General features: G+C 52.6%; 1 protein-coding gene across 2 annotated transcripts in view; it reads right to left on the reverse strand.

The window, feature by feature from the left end:
- Positions 1–21,223, reverse strand: part of Iqsec3 (IQ motif and Sec7 domain ArfGEF 3) — a 93,138-nt gene continuing 71,915 nt past the window's right edge. Inside the window, exons 6-14 of one of the 2 annotated variants that reach the window (XM_051155286.1) lie at positions 16,153–16,275; positions 15,631–15,797; positions 12,543–12,682; positions 11,323–11,448; positions 8,932–9,031; positions 8,664–8,825; positions 6,004–6,096; positions 4,340–4,389; positions 1–747 (exon numbers count right to left, since the gene is read on the reverse strand). In XM_051155286.1, coding sequence (XP_051011243.1) covers positions 274–747; positions 4,340–4,389; positions 6,004–6,096; positions 8,664–8,825; positions 8,932–9,031; positions 11,323–11,448; positions 12,543–12,682; positions 15,631–15,797; positions 16,153–16,275 — 1,435 coding nt within the window. In that variant the 3' untranslated portion in view covers positions 1–273. The remainder of the gene's footprint in view (positions 748–4,339; positions 4,390–6,003; positions 6,097–8,663; positions 8,826–8,931; positions 9,032–11,322; positions 11,449–12,542; positions 12,683–15,630; positions 15,798–16,152; positions 16,276–21,223) is intronic. The other variant, XM_051155287.1, reaches the window with a different exon arrangement.

A 21,223-nucleotide genomic window follows, 5' to 3' on the forward strand; every position in this document is an offset into this window, starting at 1 on the left:
GGGAGCATAGTGAATACAGAGGAGAAGGCATGGCCCATCCTGCTATGTGGGACCCCTAGGAGAGTGAGGCGGTATTACATGTTTGTGGCAAGGTACTAAAATAATTTAGTGAAGGATGGCTGGGTCAAGCAAACCATCTTGCCAGGTCATTCTCTTTCCACAACAGTGATCAGTGGCCAGGGAGGCATTATGCCACGATGTGAGGAGTGGCAAGGGGCAGCCCAGATTCCTGAAGGACAGCCCATTGGAACAGCCGGTTGCTAAGGGCAGAGCCTACACCAGGCTCCTTGAGCCACTGGAACAGCGGCGTCGGAGCAGCAGAGAGCCTGGCGGACAGAACTGATGAGGGTGGTTGTATGGGGGTGGGGGTGGAGGCAGTGGAGGCTGGTGGATGACCTTAACTGGGGAGCCTGGGCCACGCAAGGGTGTGGAGCCACAGGAGTCTGAGGAAGATGAGGCATAGCAGGACAGAGCCTGGCTCAGCAGGGGCTCCATGCGGGCCAAGCAGGGTTTGTCCAGGACAATGACCTTGACAATTTGCTGGCACTGCACCAGGGTGCCTGGGGGTGTGGGTGGCGGCAGTGGCAGCGGTGGGGGCTGTTCCCTCATGGGGCTAGGCTGTGGGTCTGGCGGCAACGGTGGTGGTGGTGGTGGTGATGATGTTGGTGGTGACGGTGCTGGCGCTTCCCTCTCGACACCCAACCTGGGGCTGTGCTGGGACGTTTGAAGCCTGTTGTGAATTGACACCTAGTTTAGAAACAGCCAGAGAAGCATGAAAAGTTACCACTAATTCCCAGCTGCTGGGGCTGGCCACCCAAGCCTCCCAGAGCCTCCCTTCAGACCTCTCCTGCCTGCCGTCCAGAGGATGCTCTCAGTCCCTGGCTTTGACCCCGCTTCTCTCCCCCGCCCCCACAGGGAAACTGTTTCTCAGGCCACTCTTCTGTGGTGGTACAGAGAGTGCCTACAGCAGCCGTGGTTCTCCAGGTTCCAGTCTGCTCATCTGTGAGAAAGGAGGCTAACTCCTCCCTATGTACTCTCTCTCTACCCCAAGAAGCAGGGCCATTCTCCTTGTGCCCAGGGTGTGATTAAGGAGGGAACCTTGTCATTCACCGTCAAGGTACCTGAACCCAGAATGCTAGGGAGCCTTGAAGGGGTCCTGTGGACCTAACCTGTCCTGTCCTCCTACACTCCCCAAGGCCATGACCCCTGTGTCTGAGAGCTGCTGAGAAGTCCCCTTCACCTTCCTGTGCCACTCAAGCTGCAGGTCTTGGTTAGACCTGCATGTTACAAGGCAGAGAGATGGAGAGAGCTCCTCTCTTGACTCCTTGCATGGGCCGGGAGCAGGTGGCCAGGGCAGACTCATCGTAAGAATGTAATGTTTGAGTCTGGACCAGAATTGCTGCTCAGGCTAAAGTACCTGCTAGCAGCAGCATTTCCCTTCCCACAGATGCTGAGAGATGCCTCCCGAGGGCATTGTCCCCCCCACCCCCCCCCCCAACAGTCCCTAGCTAACAGGCTTCCAGGCGCCAGGATTCTCATGCAGAGAAGTGCACTAGCATCCAAGTGGGTATTGGTGGTCACACATTCTTGACTCCTGCCTGTGAGTCAGAGAGCCTCGTAGCACACCCATGCTTCTACACACAGTTCTAAGGAAGGACTTCTACCATGTGGGCTCCGATTCCTCTCTTCAGAACCCCCATTTAGAGCCCGATTCTCCTTAGAGCCATACCACACTCTTGTCTGTCTGTCTAGGATGTTCATAACTCTTTAAATAAACCCCTCATCCTACAATAATCTGTCCTTGTTGGACTTGCGTCTGAGACCTTTGAAAGGCCCCCTCAGAAGGCCTAGGAGCAGGAACACATCCAGGCCCCTCTCTTAATGGCAGAAGAGGTGGAGGAAACAGACACCACGAGGGAAGGAGAATGGTTTAATTCCTCATCCTTTTCTACCTCATCCCTCATTTCCCTAGCCGGTAGCTAGCTGTGACCCACCACCATCTTCTCCAAACACATGGGCCTTTCGGAGGTGGCTAGGACCCTTCTCTCTGAAGATGCTTTCTCCTGGGGTGTCTGTCCTGAGGTACCACCTTGTAGGGCTAACTTCTCAGGCACAGAGGGGTGTGCTGAGGATGCAGGGGAGAGGACCTTATTCCAGACCTGGGCCAGAACAGCTCATACCCAGAGTCCCAGAGCAGTGTTTACCAGTCCTGCTTCTTGCCTAAGAGGGTAATTTCAGAGACTCCTTTCCTAAAGCTGTGCTGCCTCCCCTAAGGCTCCCTAAGATTTTGCCTCTCAAGATTCTCAAGCCCCAGCACCCAAATCAGCCAGCTGTAAGGATGTTTTTCTCCATCCTCTCCCTCCGCCTGGACAGCATTCTCCAGGCCAGAAATCACGTGAGATGAGGGAGCCAGAGGTCTTTACTGTTGAGCCACACAGCCCGCAGAGGGCGCGGCCAGCATCTCTGTCCTCCCAGGGGATGTCATGTCACCACTGCTAAAGCAGGGCACAGGCTAGCCTCATACCTACTTGTATTCTGAATAATTCTCCAGGAGAAGTGTTCTGAGACAGCCTGACCAAGCATCCTCTTTGGTTCCTAACCCCTGAGTCACAGCACCCTCATGTGTGTCTGATGCACCAATGCTGGGCTTCCCAATCCAGGGCCAGTGAGCCTTCCTTCTCTCCTCATCCTCAGTTTCTCCCATGTAGCCCACAGCCTCAGCCCTGTACAGTCTCCACTTCCCTCCATGTGCATGACAGTCTCATCCCAGCCCAGATCCTTTAAGACTTAGTAAAGTGAAAAAGCCTGAGAGAGAGAGAGAGAGAGAGAGAGAGAGAGAGAGAGAGAGAGAGAGAGAGAGAGAGAAAGAGAGAGAGAGAATGAACATGAGTAGCAGTCACAATAGCTCAGAGGAGATGGAGGAGCGCCTGCCATAGGGGCTTGGCCAAGCAACGCCAGAGGAGAAGGAGCTAAGACCAAGCTGAGAGGCCAAGGGGGTGGCCACATTGCCCTCTGCTTAGGGGAGCAGAGGCTGGCAGGATCCCTGGAGCTAGCTGGAGGGGCAGGGCAGCCTTGCAGATAGCCACGTGGTCCTTTGGGTGGATAGGAGGGAAGAGGGGCATCATATGGCTGGTCCTCCCTGGGTAGCCCCAGGAGGATGTGCTGGAGGGCTGGTGACTAGGGTTATCTGCAAGGCTGAGAATGGGCAGCTGCAGGAAGATGCGGGCGCAGGGGCAGGGGATGGAATACCCACCCTGGGGGCTGTTCAGCTGCTGGGGCAGGAAGCTCCTCCGGATAAAGGTGCCTCCTCCAGAAACACGTGGGGGATGGGGTGCGGGGACAGAGAGAAACTGAACTCCCAGGTATCCTGTGGCTCCCCAGGGCTTGGCAGGCTTCTGAGTGGGCATCTCCCTCCACATCTAGGGGAGCCCTCCTGCTAGTGGGCATGGGAAAGGACTGTCTATGAGCAAGCAGCTGGTGGTCCTCAAGGCCTGGCAGCCAAGGAGAGGGTCTGTATGTGAGGCAGTGTATGCTGCCTTTAGGGACTGCCTTGGGGCTGGCGGAAGTCAGCTGCTACTTCCAAGTCCTTTCCCTGGTGGCTTGGAGATGGCAGCTTCTCCTCCAATGAGGAGGGTCTTTGGCTTTAAGAGCTCATCCCCCAGGACAAAAACTCTGAGGCACCCCAACCCTGTTCTGCCTCTTTTTCTCCTGTGCTCACCCCACCCCATGGCCAACTTTCCAGAGACTAGTTGTCCCAGGGAGAAATCCCTTCTTTCTCACTGTCTCAACCCCATTCCTCCAGTCTCCCCAAGGGTTCCTAGGAGTGATCATGGAGGCCTTGACTTTAGGAATTGACATCGAGAGGGAGGCCAGGCTCTCTCTGTTCAGGGAATGGAAGGTCATGGAAGGACCTAGAAAGGGACTGTTGAGTCTCGGCTATAGCATATAGTTGAGGAAAGAGCAGTGTTTTGGGGGTGAGGGGAGTGGATACACAAAGAGCATGGAAGGGTGGGCCAAGGCCACGGGAGTGTTGTGGGTTCATCTCCCTGGGCTGGGCTGGGTTGGGAGCTTGGCCCTGGAGGGCAGTAGGCCGGGTTGGCTGGCTGGGAAGCAATTTGGCAGTGCTTGCGGCTTAACTAGGCGCTGGAAGAGTGTGGCATTACCCATGCTAGCAGTAACTTTTAATTGTATCTCTTGAAATTGGTAAAATGGTGAGTCGGGCTGGGGAGGCATTGATTAATACCTGAGAAGAGAAACAACAGAGACAGTGAGAAGAGGAACAAGGGGGGGGGGTGGGTCACAGGCTCACTCACCTGGATGCCACCAGGCCTCCACTTACCTCCCCCGAGCTCTCCGCCGCTTTCTCTCCTGCCATCGCTTCCCTTTTGGCTTTGAATGCAAACAGCATAGGGCTCATTCTCCACCAGTCCTGCCTGGAACCCGGGGTCCCTTCCTCCCCATCCGGCATCACTACCCTCTAGCTGGTGTGGGTAGCAAGACGAGACTGTAGGTTATGCGCGCACACACTCCACTGGGGCATTGCCTGGCATAGGGAGCCTCCCTGGGCCACTTAGTAGCTGTGTAATTTGGGGTAGGGGTGCTGCACCTCTCTGGACCTCCACAGACGAGGAAACCTTTCTGGAATTCTTTCTGATTTTGTACTGTGGAGTCATTTTTCTTCTGGTCGAATCCTTGTATGAACCCGGGAAAGCTGGCTTTTAAGTGACTTGTGGGAACCATGTAAACCATAGGTCCCTTGAAGGAGGGGCTGCCATTCGCTATGATCACTATGACTTAAGGGGTGCTGTGGCGTTCTGAGGACCTAAGGGCCCCGCAGCACACCCACCATGGTGCTTGCCATACGTAGAGCTGCTAATGGCCTGTGATTAGGACTACAGCATCTCACCACCTGGCATGCACCAGGGAGCCCTGTGGACCCCCAGGAATGGCTTGAGGACTCTTCCTGGCTGAGGTCTTCTAAATCTGAGCTCCTTGGAGTTTCTCATTCCTCATCCCCAGGGTTATAGTTTTCAGCCCCTCGCTCCCCCACCGGCTTCCCAAAAGTGCAAAGGAAGCTGCACAGTCAAGGGTAGCGTGGGCAAGCCCCCCGGAGATACACATGCACATCTGACAGGGGCTCACAGTTCTCGCAAGAGAAGCTGGAGGGATAAGTCACGTCAGCTGGGACCCAGATGGTAAAATGCAGGCGGCCCTGAAAAGTGAGCAGTGACCCACATCCTGAGCCCGCAGAAAGTAAAGGAGGCTATTGGTTTAGGTGGGTGGAGAGCTATGGCACTATATAGATGACAACTTAGAGAGATGCTTTCCACAGCACAGAGAGCCCGAAGCCTTGCTGCGAAAGGGAAAGGCATGTCTCGGCCGGTGCAATCAGAACGCTCATGCTACAAGCTCTGAGTGTGGATGCGAGACTGAATGGGTAAGCTAATACGTGAGCTGTGCACGGGGTTTCTGTGTATCTGTCTCCTGTTTCTCTTCCAATTTCTCCTTATGAGGAGGCTATGGGGGCTGTCAGAGCCCACCTCTCCTGCTCCTTGCTGGTGGATCAGACTGAGGTAACTGGCAGAAAGAATAGAGTTGGGCGAGGGTAAGCAGACTTCAAGGGCTGAGCAAAGGGAATACTAGGGCCTAAGCTCACACGGCTAGCAGGGGAAATTTAATCTGAAGAAACCAATTAAGAAATAGAGTTCAGGGCTCATTTGGATTGATTCCAGGCCATCAGGGGTCTTGGCCAGACTCCAGGGGCAAATGGTGACATTCCACATGCAGTCCCGCACTTTGGGACAGTTTGCAAAGTGGACACATTTCTCAGTCACCTTTCTCCACCCCAAGCTAAGGACTAAAAGTTAAGGACACAAGTCTGGAGCTTCTCCATGGAAAGAAATAGCCAGAGAGACAGCACGGCCCACCCAAAGCCCCCAGAGCCAGGTGCAGGACCATGGTGGCCTCTGCATGGGCCAGAGTAAGGGCAGAGCCCACTCTCACCTGTGGGCGATCCTTGCTTCGACTGTGGGTCCCCCTGAGCTCCAGCAGACCTTACAGAGTGTGTCTTTGTCCCCTGCTGCTTCTCCAGTTCCCCTAAGGAAGGGAGAAGGATACAGAGGCAGCACTCACAGCCCCCAGTCCCAGGGAGCAAGGGGATAAGGGGAGAGTGGGAGGAGGCAGGGGGAGAGTGGGAGGAGACAGGGGGAGAGTGGGAGGAGGCAGGGGAGAGTGGGAGGAGGCACAGGAAAGTGGAAGAAAGCAGGGGGAGAGTGCAGGGGGAGGGTGGGCAGAGGTAGGGAGAGAGTTGGAGGAGGTAGGGGAGAGTGAAAGGAGGCAGGGGGAGAGTGCTCGCTCTCCAGTCCCACAGGGACTTTGGGTTGGGCTGGAGCATTGAGAACCAGTTAAATCTGTCTGGCAGCTGCATCCATGAGTGGTGATGGCAAAATCTGCTTGACTGTCCGAGGGGCCACAAAAGGCTGGTGTGGGACAGGGAGGTGGTGTGCTGGGGTTGGCACCCTGGACTGATGAGTCTTAGGCAGGTAACACGGCCTCTCTATGCCTGCCTCACTTGAGGAGACAGCTGGGTTCACTGCCCGATAGGGTTTAAGAAGATGGCCTGAGGTAAAGCACACAGAACAAGGCCTGACCTGGGCGAGTGTTCCATGCTTTGAAAGCCTTAGGACAGTGGGCAGGAAAATGCAGCATTGGTCCTAGACACAGTTGGTGACATCTAGTCTGTCCATGTGTGCTTGGCAGGAATACTGCCCCATCCCCAGCTGTCAGCTGCTGAGCTTCCTACAGGGTGTTCAGCAATGCTCCCAAGGGGTAGATTCCATAATCTGTGTGGCTGGGACACATGTCCCCCGGCTGGTGCTCCGCTGGAGCCTCTCTGCACTAGAAACTGCAGTTTATTCTCCCAGTGGCTCTAGGGGCCTGGCTAGTTGCCATCCATGTAGATTTGACAGGTATTATTAAAGCGCGCTCTCAGCTTCTTGGTTCCAAGAGACATGACTCAAGATTCCTTTATTAAAACTACCCGCCTGGGTTGCATTGCTGTTTCTCTGGCTGTCTAGAAGCCAGGGACACTACACAGTAAGTGTCCAGACCAGCAGTTTGTCCTTGTTGCCAGCACCACAGCATCCCTCCCTTGTGCGCATTCTCACGGAACTCAGTTGCTTGCTGGCCCCAGAGGGACCCTCCTGGCTTTGGAGGAGTTAGTGTCCTAATTACGTAATTACGCATGAGTTTGGAGGGCCTGGGCGTGGCGTTCATTGCCGCTCACTGTGAGAACTTGGACCCCCATTTTGAGTGCTGCTGGCGTCAGTTGCCTTGCTTACAGTAGGAAGAGAACGATGTGCACACAAGGGGAGTTGTAGGAACTAAATGCTGGGTCCTGCCGCCTGCCCAGTGCTGGGTGCATAGCGGGGCCCTGAAATGGTGGCTACTTGTGCCTTCCATTTGCCTCCTTGCTGACTCATTTCCTCTCCTGCCTGCCTCCACAGCCACCTTTTCCTGTCACCCACTTTCTCTTCATCTGAAGACCCAGAGGCAGCCCCCTACCTACTTTTCTTCTGGCTTTCTTGTCTACCCTGCTTCCACCCCCCCCCCCGCCCCGCTTTCTTGTCCACCATAACCCCTGTCTCCCCCACCCCCCACCCCGCGTAGTGAAGTTAGTTGCAGAAGCTGCTTTCTCCCTGCCCCTTGATATAATGGATTCTGACCAGATCTGCTCCTCTGATGCTCAGAGAATGGACTTCTAGGCTGTCCCCCTCGCCCAGAAGAAATGTTTCTCCCTCAGTATTGCCGAGGCCAGGCGGGCAATGCCTCTCTAAGCAGTTTGGAGCCATTTGTGACATTCTGACCAGGGGCAAAATAAATCAATCTCAAGACACACCTTTGAGAATGTTCAGAACAAAGAGCCAAACAGGGCCCTCTAAGGTAACTAGTCCAACCCTTGAAAAGAATTTGTTTGTGACACCCCTGAGTCCACGGAAACCAATGTTGTACAAAACCAGCAGGCACTCCACGCACCGTCCCACTTCCCAAGGAGCAACCTGCTTGGGTTTCAGTTTAGCCAAGTTTTGAGCGTTTTCTTAGGAGACTGTACACAGAACCTCAGTCCCACAGTAGAAAGACCATGAGACCAACCATCAGCTTTAACTGCCTATGCCAGCTCTGCCTGTGCATTAGCACTGTCTCTGAGCTTCACCTCTCAACTGGGACAAAACAGCTCCCTTGTAGGCTACTGTGACTATAAGTGGAAACGTAGCAACAGCATTCTAGGTGAGAAAGACCCTTGTGCGCCCTGTGCAGACACCAGTGTGTACTCTGGGAGGTGGGGCTCACTTCAGTTGTGAAGCAACCCCACATTGGGATGGAATGTGGCAGCGGGGCTAGGAATTCAGGGGTGGAGGGGGGAGCTCCGGTTGGGGCAGTGCAGGAGTGACAGTTCCCAGGAGGCAGAGGCAGGTGTGTATGCATGCTGCCTCTGCCTTTGCGGACCCCATCTCTCTGCCTTGGGAGCTGGGGGTGGGGGAGGGGGTAGGGATGGTGGGGGTTTGGGGTTTGGGGGGCTGGGGGGTGGGGGGTAGGGATGGAGGGGTGAGGGTGGGATGGGGGGGTGGGGTGGGGAGTAGGTGGGGGGAGGGGGCCATCCTTACACTCTATCCGAATCTGTTCCAGCTCTGTCACCTCAGCGATTGACTCCTTCAGGTCCTCCACGAACTTTTGCATCTCGTCGGAGCCCAGGGCGCAGAAATGCAGCACCTGTTTCTTCTCAGAGCCCAAGAGTGGAGTTGCCAGAGTGATGCCGTGGGAGTAATCTGAAATCCAGCCCGATCCCCAGCAGTGAGCTTTGGGCAGTGAGCTGGGTGCAGGGGAGGCTGGTGTTTGGGGACACCTCCACCCTCCGGTCCCGGGAGGACTCACACTCGTTCTCAAAGAGGTGAAACCGCATGCCTAGCAGGCCGACTGCCTTGCAGAAGGTGTATGTGAAGGAGCTCTTCTTTTTTGGGCACAGCTTGAGAATCTGCCCAGGGGAGGGACAGAAGCAGACGAGGGGGCTCCTGTAAATGTGTGTGCACATGGACAGGCACCAATACCCAGAGACACTGTGGGCACTGTCAATACACGGAGATGCACACCTATATACATCAGAACAGTTCCCCCTCCTTCCAACCTGGTGGTCCATACACATGGGCTGTCACTGCTTAAACCCCACTGGATCCCATTACTTCCACATTAGAAGCTCTGGCCTGTATGTCCTCCCAGACACAGCCTCTGCCCCAGATGGGCTTTATGCTGGCCTCACACTGACCTCCTTTTTTGCAGCCTGTAGCAGCCTAGCTCAGTTCTGTAGCAGCCGTTCCCTCTCTACAACTCTCCCTGCAGCTTTCTGCATGGCCAGATTCCTCTCATTAGTTAAGTTAACCCAAATGCTCCTTAGAGAAAGCTTCCTTTCAAAATCCTACTTAAACCAACAAACGAAAAGCAACCCCCAAGTCTCCACTGAAACCCAGTCACTCTGATCCTACCACCATTGGATATAGTTTATTAGCTTTCCTTTCTTCCTTCCTTCCTCCTTCCTTCCTTCCTTCCTTCCTTCCTTCCTTCCTTCCTTCTTCCATCCTTCCCTCTCCCTCCCTCCCTTCCTCTTCCCCTTCCTCCCATTTCTCTCTCCTTTCCCTCTTTCTTTCTTTTTCTTTCATTTCTGCCTAAAATGAAAGATCAGTTCACCAGGTGTTCAACATGTACGCTTATATTTTATTTAGTAGCTCTTATGCGCTGCGCACAGAGGATGTGGAAGAATGGATGTGACAGAGAGCCTGCTCTCCAGAGGCTCGTGTGATGGAGGAGGAAGACAGTTAAGGAGAAAAACCCCTCGACCCACCCAGCAAAGTCAAAGCAAAGCTAGGGGCAAATGAAGTAAAACAGAATCAGAAATCAAAGGCGCTTGGGCAGGCTGCCTTGCCTGGACAAGAGGCCAGCCGGGAGGCCACATTCAATTAGAGACCTGCTTTGAGAGAGGGAGGTGACCGCACCCAGAGGAGCTTTGGAATGGGAAGAGAAGGAGCAACTGCCAGTGGGAAGCAGCTCCTGGGGCCAGGTGTTTGAGCAACCAGGCGTGTGCAGAAAATGAGCTCAGAGACCTCTGAGATTGGGGGAGCCTGGGGCAAAAGATGGGGCTTCTTTCTTATCCCGCTGAAGCCTGGTGGGCCCTGATGTGCACTCCAGAAAGGTACTGCTGCTCTGTGGGAGCGATAAAGGACAGAGGGACTGAGAGGATCATTTAATATCCTGTATTATATAGACACATTTGTACTCCATACTGCAAAAATGGAACCCGCACAAATAAGCTATCACTGGTTGTCCACACACACTGTTAATGATTTGCTTATCCTGAGTTAAGCCCCTCCCCCTAGACCCAACGCTCCTGCAGGAATAAAGAATTAACACAGTCAGTGACTACTCAGTGTTTCAATAAGTGCCTGAGCCCAAACTTCCACTTCATGAGGCCAAGTGTGGGAGCAAGAACAAGAGAAGTGTAGACATCACAAATCCCCCAAAATGACTGCCTGACCGACGGACAAGACTGGCCTCCGAATGACCCACTGCATGTGTTGCCCTATGCTGCTCTCCTAATAACCTGCTGCAAAGAGATGAGGTACAAGGCAGGTTTTAAAGATGCCGATACACTGTTTTCTCGGATTGTCCACTCTCTAAACAGAGCAGTTTTGAGGTGTAGTTTCTACCTCTTCTCATTGGCTCTGCAAGTGACAGGCACCAAGATGCTCTGCTATTCCGACTACAGGAGGAGGACACCCCCCCCCCCAGAGAGTCACGGGGCCAGAATGGCAGGGTGGAGAGAGAGGGGGGTGCTTCTGTGGGATCCTGCAGAGCTTTCTGTGTGACTCCCTTACAGAGAAGGCCTGAGAGCACAAGGCTGCAGGAGCTTACTCACCCTGCCTGCCTCTTAGCATCTGGGACAAGCGCTATCCAGCCACTCCCTGGGCCCAAGGACAGTGGCCTTCTGATGACCTCCCAGGCAGGAATGTGGTGCCTTGCCAATGCTGTGTGCCTTGCCACAGGTTTTCAGTATTATAGAGGCAGGCTGTCTGGGGTCTGGCTCTTTTCCACTTTGACCTGTGTGCCTTAGATTCATGGCGTGTCAAGCAGAAATGACTTATCTTGGTCCACCCTGCCCAGTGAGTGCCTGCATGCTTGGGCATGTCCCACCCCGTCCCAGTAGGCAAGGACTCAGGACAGCACCAACCTCATCTACCCTGCCCTCCCCCATCCCGGCCTGGCTGTACTGCTCACCACCAGCAGATCATTGAAGAGGAACACCTCTCTCTGGTGTGCAGCTTGTTTCTGCAGCTTGTTCACATCGGTCACCTCGAAGAGCCGGCTGCAGCAGACCAGGCGGCGGTGTGGCATGGACAGCACCTGGAACCCAGACAGGGCTCTACAGGGAAGCTCCCAGGGCCCTCCCCCTGCCCGGCCCATGGCACCCACTTTCCAGATGAGGAGATAGAGTTCCAGGGAATGGGCCTGGGCTAACACTTGACCTTTGGCTTCTTATGGCGTGGGGGTGGAGTGGTTGGTGTAGGGTGGGGTGGGGTGAGGGGGGGGGGGGGGTAGGGGTAGAGGGAGGCGGGGTCTGTTCCCTTCATCATGCCCCAGGGCAGCATACTGAGAGAAAGGATTCATTCATAATGAGATTATGAGATTATGGGATGAAGAACAGAGACTGAAATAAGCCTTCAGAGTGTTCAAAACCTCTCAGCCGCTCCCCGCCTCTCGGACCATGCGTGTGTGAAATTGCTACCCATTTCTTTACTGCACACCCAAATGCAAGTGTGCAAGGGGGAGAGGATTATAAAAGCCCTGGGATCTAGCCTAGTAAGTAAATTATCAACTGGCTTGCAGAGCGTACGCGCGCTGAGCCCTCAGCTATAGCTGCTCTGACATGAAGCTCTTTTCTGCATGGAGGAGGGAGTTCACAAACAGAGCTCAAAGGCGCCCTCCAGTGGGAGGGATAGGAACCTTCCCTGCCTTGTCTGCACTCAGTGTATGGTGCCAGTAACACAGTGAGCCACAGAGGATGCCAGCTTTAATACTCACTGCACATTAGAACATGTTGTCTGGGCCCAGGCTGCCACAACCTACAGTCCATATAGCTCATTTTTTGTCTTCTTCTCATCTGGACTATCCAGGCATGCCTATTATCCACTGCTTCCTGTGAAGGGCACCCTAAACTTTCTCAACTGGCAATCCATATGTTTTAACTGTAGGTCACCAGCCCGTCCTTTTTGACATCACATCCTAGTGACAGCAGTGGGGGGGGAGGGAAGAGGGATGAGGAAACTATGCAAAGAGGGAAAAGGATGTGGTGCCTGGCACGCAGCACAAACTCAATTCATGGCTAACAGAGAGATGACTACGTAAAAGGTGAGGAACAGACTGGGAGAGGCTTCCAGAAGAAAGGACAGGACATGGAAGATGGCTGGCTGGGAGCGCTGCTTTGCATGTCCACTTACTGTCTTCATACCCACGATGGACTTCTCCACCTTGGTGACATATGTGACATGATCCTCATTGGACTTGAGCTCCTTCTGCTGGATCCTTTCGTAGATGCCCACCACCAGCTCTCTGGGGATGTCAGCGCCATCATCCACACCTACCAACATGGGAGGGTCAGAGCCTCAGACAAGAGGGGCAAGATTTCCCTCCACAGGGAAGCCCCAGGGTGGGTGTGGGGTGGGGTGGGCGGAATTCTGATTTTGTTTTGTCTCTGCGCTTTAACAACTGGCTGTCCACTCCCACTAAAGGGAAGACACACTTTTCAGCCCTGTTTGCTAATGTCCTCTGCATCGAAAACCCAGGCCTCTTTCCTGGGGCCCCTAGGCTCCTGCTAAGCATCTTCGATTCCACATTTCTATTGTCTTCTGTGTCTTCTGTATATTCTATTGTCTTCTGTGACCTCACCCTGTGTCTCCCATGAGCATGGATATCGTCTGTCTTGTCCTTTTTGCAATCCTTTCTCTCTGGGTCTTCCCCTCCCCTTTAGCAGGGGACACGGTGCCCAGCAACTTGTGGAATGGGTGAGAGGAGTCTTCTCTTACTGGGAACTTAAAAGCTGAGCAGGAAGCAACTAGGAGGCCAGTGTCTTGGGATGGCACAGGCAGCGAGACCCTCCTGTGTCCTGCTTCCCAGTGTTACATTCTGGTAACCCTTGGTGAGCAAAAAAAGCAATAGGATGGAAATACAGAGTAGAATGACAGTGGGAACGGAGAGCCAGGAAGAAGAGTTGAGAGGTAAGGCGGAGGAACATCTTCCAGAAAGCCAGCCAAGGAAATGGCTGTCTAGAGAACTACGATAACAGCATATGAAACAAGCTTCTGACACTTGAGTTCCAGGGGTTAAAGAAAGTTATAAGAACATGGAGAAAGCACTGTGCACAGTGTACAGTGCACCGAATGGCTTCTGTACCCATAGCTTTTCTTCAACCAACTGTCAATCAAAGGTAGTCCAAGATCTGCAATTGTTACAAACATGTACAGATGTGTTTTCTTGTCTTCATTACCTAAATAATACAGTGTAAAAACTGTTTACATTTGCATCGTATTGGCCCTAGAGATGACTTAGAGCATAAAAGAGGGAGTGTGAATGATATATGCCAACAGCAGCAGCAGCAACAACAACAACAACAACAACAACAACAACAACACACACACACACACACACACACACACGGAACTTGAGCATCCAACAGGGTCCTGGAAACAATTCCTTGCATACATGGAAGCATAACTATGTAGCAGAAAACTTCACACAGCTTGACATGAGTTTTTAGACTAAAATGATTGACCCAGAACTACAGTGGATGAAAAAAGGCATATCCTTGTGAGATCTCACTACACGAAGACAAACAGAAGAACATATAAGTGTTCAGACACAGACGAAAACAACTGTCCAAAGGCCAAATACTGGGATGGCAGAGCAACACTTCAGTGCCCACATCTAACCTATATAGCTCCAGTCTGGGATTCTATTCCAGTTATTTCCCGATCACACACGAAGGCAGATTCAGAACTTAAGTTCCCGGTTTGTCTCCAATGCTTCCTTTCTTTGGAAAACAACTAAAAAATGAAACAGCTGTGATGTCCAGGAGCCAAGAACGCAGCATAGGAGATGCCAGGGTGACACTGACTAGGAGACAAAATGCCTAGGGTTCCGTCCAGATGTGAAGGATTGGCACTCATGTCTGGTCTGATGTTTTAGTGGTAGAAACATGGGGAGCCGAGTTGGATATGAGGGTAAATGCCAACTCCAAGGAAGATGGATTCAGCTTTGGGCTGTCTTCACTCTGCTCTCCTGTTTCAGTACTGGTTTTAGTGGCAGTGGATGAAGAAAGCAGATAAAACTCTACATAATATACCATTGACCCAATGCTAAAATAAAAATTTACTAAGTGAAAAACTGCAAACAGCACAGTATGTGTACTGTGTGACTCTATTTCTATATCTCGAGGGCACTAGAAGGCACGACAGTGCTAAAGCTTAGACAAGTGCCTCGGGTGGGATGTGATGAGAGGGAAGGTTCCGGGGGTGTCGGAAATGGCCAGTTTGTAGTCACAGGTGTGACCACATGGGCGCCCATGAATATAAACCCTTGTCATGGTTATATGTCTTATATAGTCTGTGTTTATAACAAGAGATAGGAAGAAAGGAACAGCATGCCATTTATTGGTGTGGAAGGAACGCTAAATACAAAGCCAACATGCTGGGGATGTAGCTCAGCGCCAGAGGGCTGGCTGAGCTTTCAGAAGTCCCCGGCTTCTATCCTAGCACCGTAAAACAAATCAATAAGCAATTGAGAACCATTGAAAGTGTGGCTTGAGGGCATGGCAGGTAACAGGGGCTGGCTCTTCTTCTTCTTCTTCTTTTTTTTTCTGTAGTGAACCTTGTAGAATGCTTTTACTTTATTAAACACATACACACGAATAACTTTGGTTGCTTTCTGCTTTAGTTTTTGGAGACAAGGTATTATTCTATAGTCCAGTCTGACCTTGAACAGGCAGCGATCCTCCTGTTTTATCCTCCCAAGATCTGGGGATTACAGGTGTGCAGCACAACACCCAGCACTCTGCTTTTTTTAAAAAAATGCCCAAAGCTATCAATATTACATATGTTATACGCTGATAGCTTTGGTCTGGTCCCCGTGGGAGGTGCATGGTATCAACTAGAAAGGTTTCTCTGGTAGATCTATCAGGTGACTGCAAAGCCGAATGCGAGGAGCTCAGAAGTCCTACTCCCAGTCTCTGTCATGAAGTGAGAGGAGCTGGAGCCACCCAGACACCATTCTAGTGCCAGTGTCCCTGAGGCCACCTAGTGGGGACAGTCTGCCAGGCGTTGCTATAGGACCCTGGTGCTCTGAGCAGGGCTCCGGCACCTGGACATTCAGTATGCTAGAAAGTATGCAGCCTTTCCAGCATGCTAGGGGTGATCAGGTCCTAAGGGCAAGTGACACCAACAGTTAGAGTGCATACTCACAAAATTAACATGAACGGGACCAGGCTGCACTGTGCAGCACCCTCACCCCACCTACCCAGTCCAGCCTCCTCACCTCGGAGGTTGCGGATAAAATCTTCCAGCATCATCTTCCGGTCAGGCTTGATGTTGGGACTGTACATGTCGGTGTTGAGAAGGATGATGGCAAAGGCCAGGATGAAGATGGTGTCCGGGTTGTGGAACTGCTGTACCACCTCAGGGTTGCACATGCAGTAGCGCTGGCTGCGGGGGATGTGGGGCAGGACCATCAGACCCCCCGCCCCAGCTCTTGAAGGGTTTGGGGACCAGGGAGATCCCTGGCCGTCCACCTCCCACATGTGCTTAATACAATGGGCTGTCTGTAGGTGTGCAAGGGGCACCCACTGAGAGGGTCTCATGTGGCTCCCAGATTGGAGGGCTCACTAAGGGATTCTGGTCTTTTTCTCCCCCACCTTCCTGCCCATACCAGAAAGGCTTTGCCCAGCTCAGTATCTCTGTGGCCCAGAATCATGGCAGCTTTTCTTACCACCTCTGCCTCTCAGGGATGGGGGTGGGGGTGGGAGTGGGGTGGGGGGAGGGGCTGGGAAAAGGAACTCACCTGAAAGCTTCTATGAGGCGCTCTACCTTCTGGGCCTCCCCCTGCACGCGGATGTGAGCTTGAAACTTCCTGAGGGCTTCGTCCAGCTCCATGTTGGAGAAGTCCATTTCATCTACCACACAGCTGAGGGCAAAGCAGGAGTGAGTGAGTGAGGCAGTGAGTGAGGGCAGGCCCTGTCAACTCCTCCAGAGAGGAGCTGAGGGGTGAGGCCGGGCCATCCTGGAAGGGTCGGAGGATCTGGTGTGTTTGTAGCCGGGAGGGAATGAAGGAATGATCTCTTGCAGCTCTGCTCACCGCTCTGGGGTCTCCTCTGAATAACCCAGGAGGACAGCTTTCTCCTGTCACTTCTCATATCGTGCAGCAGCCCCAGGAGGCCAAGCTATTGGCTGCTGTCTCCATCCCATAGCCAAATACCTGAGGCCTACAGGGATGAGCTGTTGTCCAGTGCCACTAACGACAGTGGAAAGCTGAGCTCAGACCTTCCTCTTCTGATTTCAAATTCTCTCCGAGCCCCAGAGGATCTCAGGGTCATAAAACGCTTGTAAATGAAATGAGCCAGGCATGGTGGCTCATACTTAATGGTTCTAACTACTTAGAATGCTGAGGCAGAAGGATTGCTTGGGTACATAAGGAGTCTACCAAACAAACAAACAAACAAACAAACAAACAAAAAACAAAAAAATGGACCCAGCACTCAGGAGGCAGAGGCAGGCAGGTCTCTGTGAGTTCGAGGCCAGCCTGGTCTACAAAGCTAGTCCAGGACAGCCAAAGCTACACAGAGAAATCCTGTCTTAAAAAACAAAACAAAACAAAACAAAACAAAAAAACCCAAAAAACCAAAAAACCAACAAAAAACCAAAACAACGACAACAAATGGGGTGGAGATAAATGTTATATATCATATATCCTATCAAGAAGGATGGAGAGTCCATTTCTCCCCACCAGAATCTCCAAGAGGGCGGGTCTTTCCTGGATCCCCTTTTCCTTGCACTGCCTGAAAAGGACAATGCCTGCACAAAGTGTTGCCCGTGTCCAACCAACCCCCACCATTCAGCCTTGCTTTCTTTTTGGGTGCTCTTTTCCCAGGCTCTTGTGTGGGGTGACAGGAATCTGGGTGTGGCCATGTTGCAGATCTGATACTTCCAACGTGAGACCTTCCTGCCAAGAGAAGCTTGTTACAATATGCCTGACATCTGTCATCTCTGTCACCTGCCCCATCCTAGTTACCTCCTTGCTGGCTCCTTCAGAGCCTGCCCTTTGTTGTCTGTGCAGTCTTCTGGCAGAAAGCATCACAACACAATGTGGGCACAAGTCACCTTGTCCTTCAAGGCTGCCTCGAGCTTTGAGCCAAGCAGTAGCTCAGTCCCTGGCACTCCGGACAATGACTTATCAGACATCTACAGAGTGGCCAGCTGTGATGTAGACAGGCTCTGAGCCGGAACCGCCTCTCCCATATGATCTCACAAGACCCAAAGACCCTCAACTGTGTTGCCATTTGTCAGGAAAGATGCCATAAAGCAGTGATTTGGCCATGGAGGTGTGCGGGCTCTGCCAGCCCACTGTGAGAGAGTAGGAAGAGAGGGTAGCCCTCAAAGAGTGCAAAGAAGGAAGGGAGGGCTGAGAGGGAGCAGGGCACTTCCTCTTTACTCTCCCTGGCCTGGGCAGAGCCATAGCCATTGCCCACTGAGCTTGCTGGGCTCCTCTAAGGCTTGTCTCCAGCTTGTCATGGTGGGTTAGTGGATGGGGCAGGAAGTGCTTAGAGGCATGAGGCTTGGCAAGCCCGAAAGTCAGTCTGGACTGGAGAGGGATGCCTGGGATGGCAGAGCCTCCAAATCCACCCAGGTGGAGACTGCTCTGGCTTCTCACGGCTAGCTGAGCGTTTGTTTCTGCTTTGCACTTTCCTCAGCTTGCTGGGAACTGGGAGGGAGCACCCGAGGGTGAGCATCTGTGGGTGGCCGTGGCTGAGCCCGGGCAGGAGCCAGATATTGAACCACATGGTGTTGCTATCCTGGAGAAGGAAAACAGACAAGAAAAGATAGGGGGTGGACAGAGGAGGGTGGAGAGGAAGAGACAGGAAAGGTCAGGTAGAGATGATGTTGGGTGAGGAAGATGCCATGTATTGGGTAAGGGGCCTGAGGATGCAGAGGCTGAACACATTGTATCCTCTTACCCGAGAGCTGTGGACCCTTATAAGGACAAAGAAGAGGGCTGCTGCAGGCTCAGCTGGGCCAACACTGACTAGAGGGCCTGCCTCCTCTAAGGTCCAGGTTGGCTCTTGGTCACAATGGGCTGACATTTGGCAGCTTCCTAGGCCTGGGCCATCAGTCCATCTATCCACTTTGGCCCCGCCCCCCAGACCCCTCTGCTGTGGGCTCCTAAAGATGCTCCCCCCCCCCTCCGTGTGTGTGTGTGTGTGTGTGTGTGTGTGTGTGTGTGTGTGTGTGTCTTCAGAAAGAAGCCTCTCTCCAGGACTCTCTGCCCCCAGAGCTCTGGGCCAGGTCTCTCTCCTAGATGGTGGAGTGGGTGCTGGAAGCAGAGTTCTATGGGAGAGGCAGGGAAGAAAGTAGCAGCTGGGTGGGGGTGGGGGGATGGGATCTGCTCAGCCAAGCACAATGGCCTACTTTCCAGTCCTCTACTCAGGTGACACGCAGCCTGCCAGCTCACCGGATCACTGGATCGGGACTGTGGCTAAGAGCTCCAGTAATGAACCCGTTGAGGAGAAGCAGCCAGGTGAAACACAGCTCCCATCATCCAAAGACAGGAATGGGAGGGCCGCCATGAAGCCACAGTGCCTCTAACCCAGCATCTTCTAGCCTGTTCTGAGAGGCCTGAGCTGAGATGGAGAAGGTGTTAGTTAAAATGCAACACCCTGGACCCTATCCAGAATCAGTGAGTTAGAACACTTGGAGGCTGGCCTGGGAATCTGCATTCTTTGTCAGCATTACTCTGGGTGATGCTTAAAATGTGGAAATCAGGGGTTGAGCTGAAGCGAGGGGTGGGAGGAAGCTCAGCCCATTGGAAGCTTTTGGAATGTCAGTCTAGCTACTACCAAGCCCCAGGGACCACCAACCTTTTAAAGGGATGGGTGTTTCCATCATCCAAAGCTATCAGGGTGACTCTGTGTGTGTGTTGGGGGGGGTAGTAAAGGGCAGAGGGCTGGAATTATGAATAGATAAAACATCACCCACCCCCAAACTGCCTCCCTGTGATGTACCTTGAGACATCAGTGTTTTTTGTTTGTTTGCTTTTTGTTTTTGTTTTATGTATATGAGTATTTTCCTATGTGTATTTAAGTGCAACATATTTATGCAGTTCCTTAAGAGGACAGAAGAGGGCAACAGGTCCCCTGGAGCTGGAGTGAACGATTGCTTGGGAACTGCCACTTGGGTGCTGGGAACTGAACCCAGGCCTTCCTTAAGATCAGCCAGTATTCTTAAGTACGGTATGAGTGTTTGACAGTTGGTGCAGTCCCGGGACCCTTGCATCCTGGGGAGAAATCTTAATATTCTCTGGCTGCAAGCCAGCTGGAAGGGAAAAGAACAGACAGAGGCACGGGTAAACCCTCACTTCTCCATAATGGCAAGTCACTTCTCACAAGCCTGTGGGTTAGCCCAGGTGAACCCTTAGGACCCGCCCCACCCCCGTTAGCCCAGGTGAACCTGTAGGACCTGCCCTACCCTCATTCCTAACTCTGCCATTCCCAAAGTAGGACACAAAAGCAGGTGAGCTCACAGCCCACCTATGATACCACAGAACGATAGCACCTAAGGTGACAGACAAGGATATAACTAATGCTCTGGCTGACTCAGAAGTCATCTGTGGTGAGCACTGGCCATTCCACCTTCTACTCAGGGAGGTGTCATTTGCTTTCCTGGTAGGGTCTGTGACTTCCTGAGGGAGGTGGCTGAAAGGGTGACTGTGTTGGTCCCTAGCAGTCTGCTCCAGCAGACAGTCATCTTCAGGGTCGTCCCCTGTGACGCTCCTTCAGCATGGATTCCTGGTGGCACCTCCACATCTTTTACTTTCCTCATTTTCCTTCTCCATACCTCTTTTTTGTAGCCCTCTTCCCATGCTTTTTTTTCTCGCCCCTCTGGAATCACTGAAGAGAGCAGATTGTTGATCAGTTTGCCAAATCTTCCTGCTGCTGGGTCCCAGAGCGGGTAAGGTAAGGGTAATGTCACCTTTTGTCCCTACTGTCCTGACAGTCTTTTCATCTCCCAATTTTACACTAAGCATCTCTTGGGCCACCTAGGGGCTTTTTTTTTTTTTTTTTTTTTTGCATTGCTACAATTAGGAGAGCAGACTCCCTTGTGGTTCTGGGAGGCCTCTTCTTGCTGGGATTTCTTCCTGTGCGCATGGGCCAGCAGGACTCCCAGCATCGGCTGGGAGGCTCCCTTTGGACCCTTGCTTACTGAGGGTACTTTTAGAGCTCGTTACATGACGAATATGAGACATTTCCCACAATCCCATGTGCTTAAGTACTTGGGTCCCACCCGGTGGCGCTGTATTGGAGGTTATGGAACTTTGGGACCCAGCTGGCAGATGGAAGGCCCTGTTGAGCAGCTTCTGGTGCCATCTCCATTTCCTGTTTCTCTCAGGAAATTAGGAGCTGTTGTCTCCCACTCCTCAGGCTGCCAATGCACCTGCTTTGATGGGTTGTGCCCCAGCAGTCACGAACTACAGTAAACCACTCCTTCGGTAAGGTACTTCTGTCAAGTATTTTGTCGAGAGTGGTAAGAAAAGTAAGTAATTTCATGTCTGAAAAAGTGAGTTCAAGGCCAGCCTGGTCTACAAAGCGAGTCAGGGACAGCCAAGATAACACAGAGAAACCCTGTCTTGAAAAACTAAAAAAAAAAAAAAAAAGGGGACATAACAAGCTAATAATCTGCATTTTATGAAATAGTAACTATTAACTGTTAGTTTTGTCTCCATAGAAGAGACTGGCCCCGTGGAGGAACTCCACAGACCCCACTGCAGCAATACTTCCTGGGCAAGCCTGGCCACCTTCCCCACCTCCTTAGTGTCCCCTGCTTCTCAGTGATTGGTGCTAATGTTCTCTCTGAGGCCTTCT

This window comes from Acomys russatus, chromosome 13 (genome assembly GCF_903995435.1).
Source record: "Acomys russatus chromosome 13, mAcoRus1.1, whole genome shotgun sequence".
In the NCBI taxonomy this organism is placed as follows: Eukaryota; Metazoa; Chordata; class Mammalia; order Rodentia; family Muridae; genus Acomys; species Acomys russatus.